A 15,769-nucleotide genomic window follows, 5' to 3' on the forward strand; every position below is an offset into this window, starting at 1 on the left:
ATGGGTAGACTATTCTTTTTGTAGTGTTTTCTCTTTTTGGTGTATCTTTTTTTCTTTTGTTCATTTATCAAAAAAATGTAATATTTAAATAACAGTTCAATTTACATTAAATAGGGACTAAATTCAAATGTTTTAGTTAGAAGAAAGTTTCACAATCTTATTCATATTTTTAATAGTTGTGCAAATATAGAATTATAAACATATTCAATTTTTTCTACAATTTCTTTTGTATTTTTTGTGTGTAAAAATAATTCTAATATATCACACTTACGTTTCATTTAATATGATAACTATATGATATTATACATGTGCTTGAGTGTTTTTTTTGCAAAATTTATGTATTTTTTAATTTTATTAATTTTTACTATTCATTTATGACATTAAAGGTTAACACATTTAACCCAAAAGTTGAACTATTTATTATTAATTTTTAGATTTCATTTTTGGTTAGTTCTAAATTATGCATTTCATTTTCATTTTCAATAAAAAATAATTCTTGTTTATCACACTTATTATTTTAATTTGATTAATAAAAATATCATAAACATGTCTAATTTTGTCTACATTTTTTTTATTTTCTGTATTTATTTCTATTTAAAAAAAATTATTACCTAACTATGACTTCATAGGTCGAAAAATTTGATTCGAATGGTTGAATTGCTTAGCCACCACTTGAATAAAAATGGTTTTATTTTTGAGTCAATTTTAAAATATATGGGATTATATTGTTAAAAAATATTGGCATGGATCTAATTAGTAGCATTTATTAATGAAAAACAACTTGAAAATATAGCATTTAATAAGAGAAAATGAGATTTAATAACTTAAGTATAAGACTTATTGAGAGGGGATTAAATGAGGTGGAAAGTAACAATTGGAGTTACATCTTCAACCCTTACAATTAGATATGGATTAAATACACAAATATAGGCATTTTAGTAGTCATTAAAGTTGTCATTAAAACTATAATAAAATGACTTTTATACCATTTCTCAAACAAAGAAATAGAAGGTAATTTTAGTCCAAAAAAGGTTTCACATTGCATCCACACTCATTATATTAGAAATGTGTCCAATTTTTTATAATTATTTTTATTATAATTATTTCTATTTTAAAATTTTATTATTTAAATATGGCATAATGAGTTCACCCATTTGACCCGGGTGTTTGAATTATATACCAACCACCTAGATGGAAGAACAATTTCATTATTTTTAGGTTGGTATTTGAAAAGCATGGGCCATGGGGTTCATATTATTAAAAGAATTAATTAGTAGAATTTATTCATGAGAAAATACCTTAATTATAGGATTTAGAGAGAGAGAGAGAGAGAGAGAGAGAGTTAATACTTCAAATATAAGACATAATGGGAGAGAATTGAATGAGGTGGTTTCAAATTACATTTTATGCATGCCCTCACTATTAGAGAGGAAGAAAATACAAATATAGGGGTATAAAATACACCTATTCATGAACCTGAGTTGAAGTCTGATCATGAAACAATGGAAAGTTGAGCCTAAAACTGAGCCCTTGGGTAGGTCTAGTATAAAAGTATTGCATATAGATTGATTAATAGAATTTATTGATGAGAAAAAATACCTTAGATATAGAATTTAATGAGAAAGAATTGAATGTGATGAAAAAGTAGTAGTTAAAATTATATTTTTAGAAACCAAATTCATAAATAGGTAGATTTTAATAAAAAAGAAAATTTCACATGTTAATTCATACTTTTAGTTATACTATATATAGATAGATATATTAGTATAATATCTTATATTTATGAGATATTATACCATATATTCTATATTAATAAATATATATTTTTCACGGGAAAATCTATGACACGAAAAAGATACGATATAGAAAGAATTTTGGCCAATCAAAATCCACCCATGAATTTTAATAAATGACACTTGATTCCTTACCACGTTTATGATTTCAATTTTTTGGTCAATTGTTTTTCAGATATCATATCTTTTCCATATCATAGTCGAACCCATTTTCTACACATTCGCCTCTGCGCTTCAACCACCTAGACACTATACCGTGGCATCTTTTTACATTTGGATAGCCGATAAGGTTAAGATATGGAGGGCAACGGTAACAATTAATCTACAGTCTACACAGACTCTACGCTAACAATTAATCTTCACATGAAGGGCAACGGTTGATATTGGGTTGGCAATTTGAACGGCCTAGATCAAAAGTTAGATATCGATAAACCATCGAATGGCCTAAACTGAGTTGATATTGGGATATCCCGTGTATCCGTGGATAGATCTATCCCAACATGAGCGCGTATCAAATGTTTATTGAATGCCAGATGGATAGTACGAGCTTTCCATTATGATGTGTGATGTTCGGATAAGATGATGTTGGAACGTGTTGGAGAAGTATTTTGCTGTGAGTATGCGAGGTCGCCATGGCAAGGGACGAGGATAGGGTTTTAAAAAGCAGTACGGGCTTTTCAGGTGTTGCATCAAACACTAGGGGTGTATTCGTAAATTCAACTAGGGAGTGGCTATTGTCATATTTTAAATTTCTACGACAAAAGCAAAGAAAAGCCTATAAAATCAGTTTTCTGGCTGGAAATCTTCATTCCGTTTTTGTTCTCTAGGCCACCTGTTCGAGTGACTTCCCAACGGAGCTTGCTTCGGAATAAGAGCTGTGAGCTCTTTTCCTAGAACAACTAATCGAGAACATTACACGGAGGAGTGAGGTATGAGGGAAGGAGAATTTAGGGGGATTACAGCGTCCCTAATCTCCATGACTGGAATGGAACTTCTTCTGATTCTATCCCTATCAATTTTAACTCTTGTTCTCGTATGGCGTCTCGTCAACAATAAGGAAAAAGAAGTAAAGCTTCCGCCAGGAAAAATGGGTTGGCCTTTCCTCGGCGAAACGATGGGTTATTTGAAGCCTCATCCAGCTACTTCCATGGGAGAATTCATGGAGCAGCACATAGCAAGGTAACCTCTAAAATCCATCAAGAAAGATAAACAGACAAACAAACAAAACCCCAAGTTTTGAGTTGATCTGATCACTCGTATTTGATGTGAGTTTATTACTGCAGGTATGGCAAGATCTACAAGTCGAATTTGTTCGGTGAGCCAACGATAGTTTCTGCAGATGCGGGGCTAAACCGATTCATATTACAGAACGAGGGTCGCTTGTTTGAATGCAGTTATCCAAGAAGCATTGGCGAAATTCTTGGGAAATGGTCGATGTTGGTTTTGGTTGCAGACATGCACAGAGGCATGAGGATGATCGCTGTTAACTTCATGAGCAATGTGAGGCTTCGGACGCATTTCTTGCCGGAAGTGGAGAGGCACTGCTTACTGGTTCTAATGTCTTGGGAGGAGAATTCTACGTTTTCAGCTCTAGATGAAATAAAGAAGGCATGCTGAAAGCCTCAGAAAACATAACCTTTCTTTTTCATTTCTGATTTTTATGTATTTCAAAGCAGAAAAGGACTAACCCATAAAGAAAAAAAAATTGCAGTTCACCTTCAATTTGATAGCGAAACAGATAATGAGCATGGATCCTGGAACGCCTGAGACCGAGCAGCTGAAGAGAGAGTACCTTACATTCATGAAAGGAGTGGTATCAGTGCCTTTGAATTTGCCTGGAACTGCATATAGGATGGCCTTACAGGTACAATGTCGACCAATTTAATTTTCTGAGTTTCTCTTTCTACTAAACTTATTTAGAGTTTATTCCAGATAGCAACCATGATTTGTACTTTAATGGATCTCTTTTATTTTTTTTTCTTTTCTGGCTTTGTCTCAATAAAACAGTCAAGGTCGAGGATTCTGAAAATTATCGAGCGAAAAATGGAAGAAAGAAACCGAAAGATGGGAGACGAATGCCAGAGAATAGAAGAAGATGATCTTCTTGGATGGGTGTTGAAGCATTCAAACCTGTCGACGGAGCAAAGTCTGGATTTAATACTAAGCTTACTTTTCGCCGGCCACGAAACTTCATCTATAGGCATTTCTCTGGCTATCTACTTCTTGCATGACTGTCCGAAAGCAATTCAACAGTTGAGGGTAAGCGATCAAATGAATCAAGCCATGTCTAGTTACTCATCACCAGCACAGAAATGTCTATTATACTATTTATTCATTTGTTTTGGGATCTCAGGAAGAGCACCTTAAAATAGCTACAGACAAGAAACAAGCAGGAGATCAGTCCCAATTGAATTGGGACGACTACAGGAAAATGGAATTCACCCAATGTGTAAGCGCAATCTCTCTCCTACATTTATGAGACCAGAGAGAGACAGTAGTTCTTCCTTCTATTTCTATATTCTAACTTGGGTTTTCTATTATATAATATAGGTTATATGTGAGACGCTTCGTCTGGGCAGCGTCGTTAGATTCGTACACAGAAAGGCTATCAAAGACGTCCAGTACAAAGGTGGGTCAAAGAAATTAAATGGTTTATTTTCGCCGGTAATTAAATCGCCGGAATCTGACCCACCTTCGATTCTTTTTTCTATATTAATCGTGTGTTCTCGTTGAAGGTTTTGTGATCCCAAGTGGGTGGAAAGTTCTTCCGGTGTTCACAGCGGTCCACTTGGATCCTTCGATCTACGACAACCCTCAATGCTTCAATCCCTGGAGATGGCAGGTGAGCCCCAACACCCAACCCAATAATTTGAATACCGAGACATAACGTTCGTTCTTTATCACTTTATTTATTTATTGCACTGGCTTTCTTAAGCCGGTTCAGAGTTTGGTTGTTCCTTAACTGTCAACCCAGGCAGACAGGTTGACCTCGGAGCCGGCCTATTTGTCGGTTCTTTTTTTCCTCTTTTCTGGGGGTTTGGACCGGATTTAAGAAAACCGATCAAAGCGGGCACCTAGCAGGTTTTGTGTCAAATCACAGGTTAATCCGTTGACTTGAATACCTGGGTTGACCCGACAGTTAAACCGGTGCAATTGGAAGAAATTTGGCTGTTTGTAAAAAAACAGCTTGGGTTGTTGTGGGGATGGGGTTGTAATTCCTTGTTTATTTTGAATTAAAAAAGAAGATTGGTTGTAATTACTCTCTTACCCCACACCTCTACTAACGTGTCATGTGCATGACATCCCAATTTTTAATGGACAAGACAAATCCCAATGAAAGACAGAAGTTACTCGGCCCTGTTTATTTTTATTTAATTATTTAAACTTTAAAGTGCTGTCAGAACGGATTTGCCAGTAGAACCAGAAATTTTAAGGCCTCGTTCAGTTACGTGAAACCATAGAAACCGGGACCGGTCACTGATCCGCTGGTTCGATTGTCCAAAGGAAGAGTTTTGTGAACATGTGGCCCACTAATTAATGGATCTTGACCGTCCAATGGGTGGACTATATTTTTGGTAATAAGTGTATCCAAAAATCAAACGGATGTATGCACGGTACGGGATGAACTTTCAGCCGTTCGAGATAGTGGTCCACCATGACTGGACAAGATCTGGTCAGTACATGCCATACGAACGTAGGACCCATGTGAAGTGATGGGCTGATGGCCAGACCCACCGTTATCTATTTTATGAACGGTAGTAACTTTCATACAACACAGCTTTCTTCCTTTTCTGCCCTTTTTCCTCTTGGTGGGGTGTGCTGTGGGGTAACGGAGATTATTAGAGCTCACGTGAGGCTGTCACTTGCACGTGCATGAGTGCAACAAACCAATTTTCCCGAGAAAATGAGAGAAAGCTCTGACGAAGAAAAGTTCAAAAAAGAAACGACGAGCCTATGTGTACGGTGACCACGTGGGACCCACCACCCACAGTGGAAATCACTATCAGTTTCAATTTCTCTTAGACAGTCGGACCAGTTAGAAGAGAACCGGGTCAAGCTAGGTCGTGTTTATGATTATAGTCTACCACTCAACCTCATTGACGTTCTCTTTTCCTTCATCCAATTTTCTTATGCAGAACACCAGCATGGCAGCAAGCAACAATTTCATGCCGTTTGGAGGTGGACCACGATTGTGCGCCGGAGCAGAATTGGCCAAATTAGAGATGGCTGTGTTCATACATCACCTAGTTCTGAATTACGAATGGGAGTTAGCGCTAGCCGAGCCCGACCAGGCACTCGCCTTCCCATTCGTGGACTTCCCAAAAGGCCTACCCATCAAGGTTCACAAAATCCACCACAACCTCGGTCCAATTTGACGAGAACAGGGCTCTTGTGTTGGACTTAGGCTGTTAGGCATCATCAAAGACAAACGTGGTCGGAAAGAAGAAGAGAATATCCCCTTCATTAATTGATGAAAAGATTGAAAGCCCAAGCCCAAGGGAACTCTCCCAACGGCTAATGAAATTAGTCTGTTGACTTTTTTTTTTCCTTTTTCTTTCTCTTTAATACCTCATACAGACAATGGGGCCAAGTCAAGCACACATTACAAATACATCAGGACCACTTCTCTCCTTATTTTCGTATCTTTCAAGCCTCTCAATAATGGGCTTGGGCCTATTATCCGTTCCGTGTGACAGGAAGCTGTGTTTTGTTTGTTTTGATGTAATTTTCTGTTCTGTCTATAAAAAAAATGTAATTTTCGACTCGCAAGAACTTAATATCTATGAAGGAAAAAAGGTCACTTCCTGGATTCCGCTAGTCGGCTAGTGATAAGTGAATGACAAAACAAACAATAAGGAAGGTGGATCTTGTTTTGTCTTTTGGGCCCGTTTGTTGGTCTTGTATGCTGTCGGCCTGCTATCTTTAATAATTTTAATGGGCCCATTTGTAGGGTACCGAAAAAATGTATAGATACGCATTATTATCAATTCAAGCTTTCCAAATAGTTGTGCGCAGAATGGAGTACTTTAGAACCAGTCCGGAGTCGGACAGAATTATTGCAATGGACAGTTAAAGAAGGGATATGTGATAAGGAATCTATAAAACATTAAAGCCATGTTTGGTTTGAAGGAAAAAAGTTTCTCTACCTTTTCCTTTAAACCAAACATAGCCTAAAAGTTAAGACCCCTTGAGCATTCAAATCAACTCAATTCTTTAGGCTGCGTTTGGAAATGATGCAAATATGTAGTGTAAAACAGTTCATATAAATTATAAAGTTGGGTTAGTTTTGCACTTATAAATTTATCTTCTTATCAAACAGACTTTTAGCTGTAATGGATGCAAACACGAATTCCAATAAAACATATGCTTTTTTTTATCAAAAGCTCACTTGAATGTAAATTTACTTCTTTTTTATTGATATACTTTTACATCTAATTGTGAATGTAAATATGCATTGGTCTGTCATTTATCAATGTATAAATGTAATGTTGCCAAACACAAGCAAAAGTGAACTAGAGTACAAATTTACCCTGAACCGGAATTTACACTCCATTTGCATCGTTTTCAAACGCAGCCTTAACCTCTATTTGCTTACAATGCAATTTTGTTTGCATTAGTACAAATATTTGGAAGTACAAATTCTTATTCATTTCAGGGTTTTACTTTGATTCCTTTCAAAGTTTCAGTTACCCCATCTGCACTGCACTGCATGCAAATAAAGTTCAAGTTTTTAGTTGTGATTGCCATGGTCTATCGAAGGGGGTGATTTTGGCAATCATTATTATGTATATCCCCGTTTTGGGAGTTCTTTGCTGAGTTTTAACTCTGTTGGAGGTCAGTCCTTTTTTTAATGGCATTTCTGTCATTTTGCGCCATTTGCAGAGTTCTTACAAGATTTCTTGCTCGATGCTCAGGATTTATTTTTTTATCAATAATTTAGTTTGGGTTTATGTTTTATTTTTTGACTTTTATTGCATTGCAGATTGTAAAACAAAAGTACCCAAATTTGCACTCCCATAATTTTGCGCCTGTGCAAAAACAAACCAGAGACTTAGCCGTATTTGTCTTGCCTTCACTTTCATGCAATGATTATTCTGAAATTTTAGTCCACTTATTCCCCCCCTCCTTTTGCACGTGTAAGTGGGTAAATGCCCATGCTGCTCGACCAGTATTGATTATTAATTGCATAGGATTGTGAAGGTATCTATGATTTGCTTCTTTCCTTTTCTTGCCTTGGAAAAAATTTTGTGTCAAGTAAAGGAGTGTATCTGCTAATGGTGCTATCTTCGTCTTATCCATTCGATTGATTGGTGTAAAGGGATCGTAATCAAGCAATAAAAGCCAAAACTCATGTGAGGTCACTCTCGTTGAACCCCAAGTCCTCTTAAACAGAGTAACTGACACTTGCCTCGGCGCCACCAAATTCAGTGCATTCTAGATAGGAGTGACGAGAACGCTACAGTGGCAATTGAATGACCCTCACAGAGTCACAGAGTCACAGGGATTGAGCAAAGTGAAGCCGACTTGAACTCGCTATCTTGGGATGCTCGTATCGCTTGTTTATGTTAGACCGCCCTTCTTGCCTTCTTGTTAGGTTCCATTTCGCTATCCCAACCAAACTTTGATTTAATGCATACTGTGTTTGTTCCTTTTCAACGGTAAAGGGCCGAAGGGAGGTTTTCTGGAATTAGGATTTGCTCCTTACAGTGCGCGCCTCACACTGATTTTACGGTCACATCTCATTCTGTAATGAAAATATTTCCTTATGAATAATAAATACAAATATGAGAGATACTCTCAATGTACAGTTAAGATAGGCTGTGTGGTCAGAATGAGGCGCACTGTACGAGGAGCAGATCCGAGCTCGGTTTTCTGGCCGATGTGGATGAAGAGCTGGCTTTAGTCAAACTCTGTGGTCTCGCAATGTGCACGTTGGCGGCCTTCAATCTCCACATCTGCCCATGACCCTGTACTTAAGATGGTCATTCAGTGTCATTATAAAATATTAGGCATAACATCAAATTTATGCAATATCAAGTTTTTTGCTGTATGGTCAATGGATTTTATATGCATCGAATATCTATATTAAATAAAGTAGATACTTACTTTGGATAGTCATAAAGTTAATTTCAAATGTTTTTAGATATAGCTTTTTTATTCTTAAAATAGAAAGAATCTAAATATCATATATCATATATCATATCTGGTTAATATTTATCACAAAAGAAATCCTCTGTACCACCGCCATGATTGGATTGGTGTTCCTTCACCAAGGGGTGTAAACACTGTTCAAAAATCTCAACTTGAATTTAAATTTTAAAATAAATTAAATTAAATTTATATATGACCTGATTCGATTCGATAAATATCCAAACCGATTATATATATTTAAATATAAATATTATTTTATATTGATTAAATTTGAATTTGAGCCTTGATTGATACAATACGAACTCACTCCATTGACACCCTATTCCCATGTCACTCATTTCTCTTTGTTGTTTTGCCGTCCATATGCAACATGGGTGAGATTGGGTTAGGTTGAGAATTTTGTGTTTTTGAATGGGCCTGATGTAATTAAAATTTGCACCTTTACTTGTAATAGGCTGGGCTTGGAAACTTTTAGACTTGGCATTTGGCAAAACCCTCATCAATTATGTAATTGGCTTCACCGACATATATGTGACATGGAATGGCTAAGCTTATGAGTACAATTAAGATTAGTTTTAGAGTTGGGAAGCCAGGGTGGTAGCCTCTCGTCGGTTGTGTTTGAGGCATCCCCACAGTCAAATCCTTCCATGGAACATGTCAAGAGCGAAGATGGCCTACCATTTGAAGAGGGGACCCGTACTCACAGTCTGGCCTGATTGCGTTAAATAACAAAATCTCTTCTGGACCCCGTTTTCTTGTCAGTGTCCCACCTCCATTCTCTGATCTCTGACCCATGCCAACCGAATTAAAACTCCACTGTTTTTCATTTTAAAATAATTTCTGAGAAATTGTTGAAGTTAAAACTTCATGGTGAGGATATAATAAATAGTTTTGTCAGTCAGTTAACACCATATTAATAGCCTACTACCTTTCCTTCACCTTGATCATTTGCTGCTTCCGGTTTAAGAGAAAGCAACAATGAAGATTAATTAAGATTATTAATCTGCCGTATTTTTCTTAACTCCAAAATCTTAGGCTCTGTTTGGTTTGAAGGAAAAATCTTAGGATGTGTTTGGTTTCCCTAGATAATCTGCCTACCGTTCTTAAGATTGTTACCATGGTCGTTTATTGCCGTTCTTTCTCCCTTTCTTTATTTAAGCCTTGATTATCGTTTTCTTGCTGCATTGCATTTTGTTAACCGTGGTAACAATAAAGAAAGGGAAAAAGAACGGCAATAGACGACAAGTCAATGCAATTCTTGGTATTCCTACCTGATGAGGGCAGATTTGGTCCTGTAGTGAAAGTGCGTCATGTGGCGATATTAGAATTGTTGCATGACACCCCGGCATCATGTAGACGATAATTTGGCTTAGCTAAAATGGTAGAGACCTACTCAAAACCATGTCAAATGTGCCTTACATGCCCTGAGGGTGCTTTGTCACCACCTCGCCATAGTCGACCTATTGACACCTTGTTAGGATTAAAATGACCACCTTAGAACCAAGCTTGAGACTCGACACAAAGGGGGACCCCTCGCCAAGGTCTCACCGACCAGACTAAGGTCCAGGTAGCAACCTACATGACATGGTGGTCAACCTGCCTACACCTCCGCCGACTTGACAGAGACCCAGTTGGTGACCTACCTCTGCCGACCTAACAAAAACCCTGTTGGCAACCTACCTTTACTGACTTGACGAAGATTCAAGTGGCAACCTCATCACAACCAAGCTAGGGACCTTGGCATTAGAGAAAACCTCCCTCGAGACCTTGCCGACCTAAGTGGGACCCAATTGGCAACCTACCTGGTGTAGTGACCAGTCACCTCAAAGTGAAACATCATGCCTAACTCCTATAGGATCACACCGCTTGACCATTAGGCTCGTCTCACTGCAGCGCCCGCTTTGGAGTTAATCTACGCAGATTCCATTTCCGAGTAAGAAACTGCCCCAAGCATGGTGGACGACTTCTTGAGGATCTTGGATGCACTATGGCCGCGTCCTCCCAGAAATCTCAGACACGTTACAGTCACAACTACCAGTGCCTATATAAAGGTGTCTCCTTCAATCAAAAGAGGTACGTGTGATTTAGCTTTCATAGTCCACTAGTTATTTAGTTCTCTCGCTTTTAGCTCTCTCAAAGTTCTTTGCTAAATTAAGCATCAGAGTGCCCACCCCAACTAAAGCAACCCACACACTCTAATAATTACTTTCTTGCAGCTTGACCAAGCGACCTACTCAGTCCGACGCCTGAGCTGTCTACCAACAGGGAGCACCAAATCGCAAATCATTAATTGGTGCCATCTATGGGAACACGTTACACAAACGCTAAGTTCTCACTTGTTCTCTGAGCCTTAAGTATTGGAATCCTTAGGCAACAACAACAACGCCTAGATCAAAGGAACCCCCACATGGGGCAGAATCAAAATGATCAAACCAAATAGAACCTCCCAGCCCTGACTGTGAGGTCACCCCCGCGGGTCGATCCCTCCATGCTCCCCACAAGAGTTGATGGCCAACAGATTGTGAGGCCGCCCTTACAGGTCAAGCCCTCCATGGTTCCCATGTGAATTGACGGCCAACAGACTGTGAAGTCGCCCCCGCAAGTTGGGCCCTCCATGGTTCCCGTGGGTGTTGACAGCCAATAGACTGTGGAGCTGCCCTCGCAAATCAACCTTAACAAGGTGATGGGGTGTGTGTAGCAAGGCTCAAAGTATCAAAAACGCAAGGTGTATCGGAAAGACAATTTTAAGAAATGTATCGAGATACATTTTAGATACGCATGGATACTGACAGAAAATCAAGATATACATAAATATGATAGGAAATTCAAATAAATCATAAAAAAATATATTAGTAACAAATTAACAATACTTACAAGTTTTATATGATTGTAAATAAGTATTTAAATGTAAAAAAAAAACATAATTTAATGTTTATATAAAATGTGGCATATTAAGATATAATTAGTGAATGTTGAAAAATGATGGAATAACTAAAATGTGAAAAAAGCAAAAAAAAAAAAACTGAAATATGAATGTATATACATCAACTTTCAAATAGCCAATATAACTAGGAATGGCAACGGGCGGGGATCATATTCCCCATCCCCGACCCTGATTATGAAATTAACCTCCATCCCCGTCCCCGATCCCCGTCGGGGATAAAATTTGTCCTCCATCCCCGATCTCCGACGAGGATGGGTTCCTCGCGGGGACTTGTTTTAAATAACAATATTTTTTTGCAAAATAATTTTACTTAAAATAAAAAATAAATTATAAATATTTTTTAAATATGTTTTGATATATAATATAAATATAATAATATATATAATCGGGTCGGGGCGGGGCGGGGACCTTAATCCCCGACCCCAATCGGGGATTCCTATAAATCCCCGTCCCCATCCCCGCCCCGCCAAAAAAACCCCCATCCCCGACCCGATGGGGTCGGGGAAATCGGGTCCCCATCGGGGATGGGGAAAATTGCCATCCCTAAATATAACTTATCTTAATATTTTTTAGTATATAAATTTTAATAATTAATTTCAGCATTTATTAATAAACACCCCTAAGAAAAGATAAAATTTACTTAAAACAACAAATGTATATAATTAAAAGAAATAAATTGGAGTGGCGTAGTGTTGAAGTTATGGGTGTTAAAATCTAGTGATCAATGTTCAAGTCTTGCTATTGTTAACATTTATAGTTTTTATACAAACAAAACGAAATTAATGAGAGAGAGGATCATTTATTAATTGAATTAATGAGAGAATTGAAATTAGGCGCTAAATTTCAAATTTGAATTTAAATTTGTCTTAAATATAGGACTAATTAACTAATTAATGAAGGAGAAGTTAGACATAAATATAGGATTAACAAATGACATTAATGAGAGAGAGGAAAATTAATCAATCGAATTAATGAGAGAATTGGAATTAGACGCTAGAATTCAAATTTGAATTTAAATTTGCCTTAAATATATGACTAATTAATGAAGGAGAAGTTACACATAAATATAGGATTAACAAATGACATTAAATGAGAGAGATTCGGTAATAAATATAAATTAAACAAAATTAATTGAAGAAGGGGAACCAAAATGATTTGGTTTGTATCGGGCCGTATCGGCCGATACATACGAAAAGAAACAGAACAAATGATTTATACACGTTCCGTATATTGGGTTCTTATTGGAACGGTACATATTGGCCCGATACGTTGCGATATTTTAAACCTTGGTGTGTAGGCCGAGGTGCTAATAGAAAAATGGCATGTTAATATTTTGGCAAGGTCAAGTCGGCATAAGAGGCGACCTGATTCTACCAACTTGACTGAGACCCGCTTTGGCGACTTGGACGAGCCAACTCGCGATACACACACTTGAGCGAAAATCTACGAATGGAAAGCCAAACCACATTTAGCATTAAGGTTCCCTCAAGCCGACCTATTTGAAACATAATAACAACAAATTACTGACCACGCCAAGCACACTTCGGCTCACTCAAACATGCAACATCATCCTTGTCCTCATTGACAACACCCTCGTTGGCATCATTCTCGTTGCCCTCTCTGCTATCCTACACTTCGGTTTTGGGCTCCACGTCGACCTTGTCAGCCACCCACTCGAAGACGGCTTGAGGGACACTGCATAGAAGTTTGTGAGTGGAGTGACCTATGAAAGCATGGCATAGTTTGAAGCCCTTCTTGAGGGTGGGTACGACGAACTTCGTTCTTGAGGTACTCAGCAAATGACAAAACTCCTCGATGACTACATTCCTAACTCAGCAGATGTCCTCGAAGTGCCCGCTACGCCTCTCCTCGTGTTGATGAGTTTGCTCCTGCACTCGGTGGTCAAGATGGCGATGTTCTACCTAGCGCCGCATTTATCCCTAAGACTCTTCTAGCTCACTCAAGCAAATTGGATCGATGCAAGAGAGAGAGAGAAAGAGAGAAACCAGCTAAATTGTGGGACAAAAACGTGCAGCGAACTACTCCCTTCGCTGAATTAACCTCAACTTGAGAGTGCCCACCCCGAGTAAAACAATCCATACACTCTGATAATCACTTTCTTATAGCCCAGCACCAAATCGCACATCTTCACTACATACACACAAGTTGGACCCTTGAAAACACAAATGTTAACTCATTAATTGTTTACTAGTTACTACTTACTACCATATATGAAAAGATTATTGAACGGATGCCCCAAATTTTCCTTGAGATGGACCTCCCATCTCTCTCTCACACACAACTCTTGGTATTTTTAGCCTACACACAAGTGCCTCAACATCTTCCTTGAGATGGACCTCTCGCTCTCTTACACATACACATGTTAAATGAGCCGAGGGTTAAATGGGTTGGTTGTAGCTGAACCCAAACCTACACCTATCCAATTCGATATCATGATTAAAATAAGAACACCGATCGATGATAGCAGTTTTGGAGTATATGATTTATATATTATACATGATCTATCAATATAATTTATAACCACCATGTCTCTTGTTCATTTATCAACTAAGCTTTTGGCAGCATGCAGCAGTTATATTCATCCTATATATCTCTTATTTGTTTTATATATTATTGAATCATTTGATAAGCCTTATTCCAACTATATGATAGAGGTTTTTTAATAGATATTTCAATTATATGAGGTTGGCCACATCAATCTTGTTTCATTATTCCATTCGGCCATCTTATTATACATTTATTGCTCTTTTTCTTATATTGCAAATCCTTCATGTTTGCACAAGTTCATAGTATTGATACGTATAGGTCACCAATACACTGAATATAAGGAATTACGGACAGGTGGCAATTTTAATGGGCGTCAACTTAAACTGATATAAGAATAACATATGAGTATCGATTGTTAAAAGTGTTCCATATTGAATTCAATATCGAGCACACATGTGCTTGAATTGCATGTTAGCATGTATGGTCATGTGGATCATTGAAAATTTTGAGAAAAGAGATGGATGGCAATATGGTGCCCGTTTGGTAAGGCTTTTGGGACGCAGCTTCTGGCTTTCTGAGTTGGGCTCCACACGGGAACACCAGAACCTATGTTTGGTGGAATCCAGAAAGCCTTTACTGTGTTTCAAATACGAAAAAATGCTACTGCAATAAGAAGGTAGTCTAGGTTTCTTTCTCCTAAATACAGGTGCTCAACCACCACAGCTGAATCAGCTCACTTAGCTTTCAACGCAGAAGTCCTTCCAAATGGGCCCATAAAAAAAAAATGAATAGTTATATGCTCATTCTTAAGTAATTTGGGTGCCATCTGGCAAGTCTTTTTTAAAAGATCTTTTTGAAAATTCAACAACCAAAAGTCGTATATATAAAGGTCTTGGCAGTCCACAGACTGTTTGGCTGGAGGTGCACCTTTCTGTGTGAAAACTAGATGAAAAAAAGGCAAAATAAAGCTTTATTTCTAGTTTCCTGAAATAAGTTCAAATTGAGCTTCTTGCATCTTTTCGGGGTAGAGTCTTTCAGCAGCTAGATCTTTCTCCAATCAAACGAGAAAAAAAAAATGAAAACAAGGACCATTAAACTTCTAAACAACTGACAACTCATACAAAAGATACATCAAACGGAGCCTTAGTTTTGCTTTTGGTAACAGTTAGAACTAGTCTATAAAGCATGGTATTTAGCATTCTTTTGTTTTCAGTGCAAGTATGGGATATGTGAGTGAAAATGATGAGTTGAAAAATAGATTCTGATTTACTTCTGTTTAGGTTCTACTTTGTTTTGTTTGTTGACAATGCAGATTGAATAAAGTGAAATCTTATCCAAAGTAAAAGTAAAAGCTACTGGTGCGAAAAACAAT

At 37.6% G+C, this 15,769-nt stretch overlaps 1 protein-coding gene across 1 annotated transcript; it reads left to right on the forward strand.

Moving 5' to 3' along the window:
* Positions 1–2,586: 2,586 nt before the first annotated feature.
* Positions 2,587–6,811, forward strand: LOC104601879 (cholesterol 22-monohydroxylase CYP90B52-like). The gene is made up of 8 exons (XM_010265382.3): positions 2,587–2,972; positions 3,077–3,401; positions 3,505–3,657; positions 3,801–4,052; positions 4,147–4,242; positions 4,344–4,422; positions 4,529–4,635; positions 5,930–6,811. The coding sequence occupies exons 1-8, from the start codon at positions 2,725–2,727 to the stop codon at positions 6,167–6,169; spliced, it is 1,500 nt and encodes a 499-aa protein (XP_010263684.1). The 5' UTR covers positions 2,587–2,724; the 3' UTR covers positions 6,170–6,811.
* The last annotated feature ends 8,958 nt before the right edge of the window (positions 6,812–15,769 follow it).

The sequence above is a fragment of the Nelumbo nucifera genome, chromosome 1, assembly GCF_055504915.1.
Source record: "Nelumbo nucifera cultivar China Antique chromosome 1, China Antique-T2T, whole genome shotgun sequence".
Taxonomy (NCBI): domain Eukaryota; kingdom Viridiplantae; phylum Streptophyta; class Magnoliopsida; order Proteales; family Nelumbonaceae; genus Nelumbo; species Nelumbo nucifera.

Coding starts and splice junctions, on each gene's coding strand:
- LOC104601879 (XM_010265382.3), top strand. CDS start 2,725: ATGAGGGAAGGAGAATTTAGGGGGATTACAGCGTCCCTAATCTCCATG. Junction 4,243..4,343: donor AAATGGAATTCACCCAATGT/GTAAGCGCAATC, acceptor TATATAATATAG/GTTATATGTGAGACGCTTCG. Junction 4,636..5,929: donor TCAATCCCTGGAGATGGCAG/GTGAGCCCCAAC, acceptor TTTCTTATGCAG/AACACCAGCATGGCAGCAAG.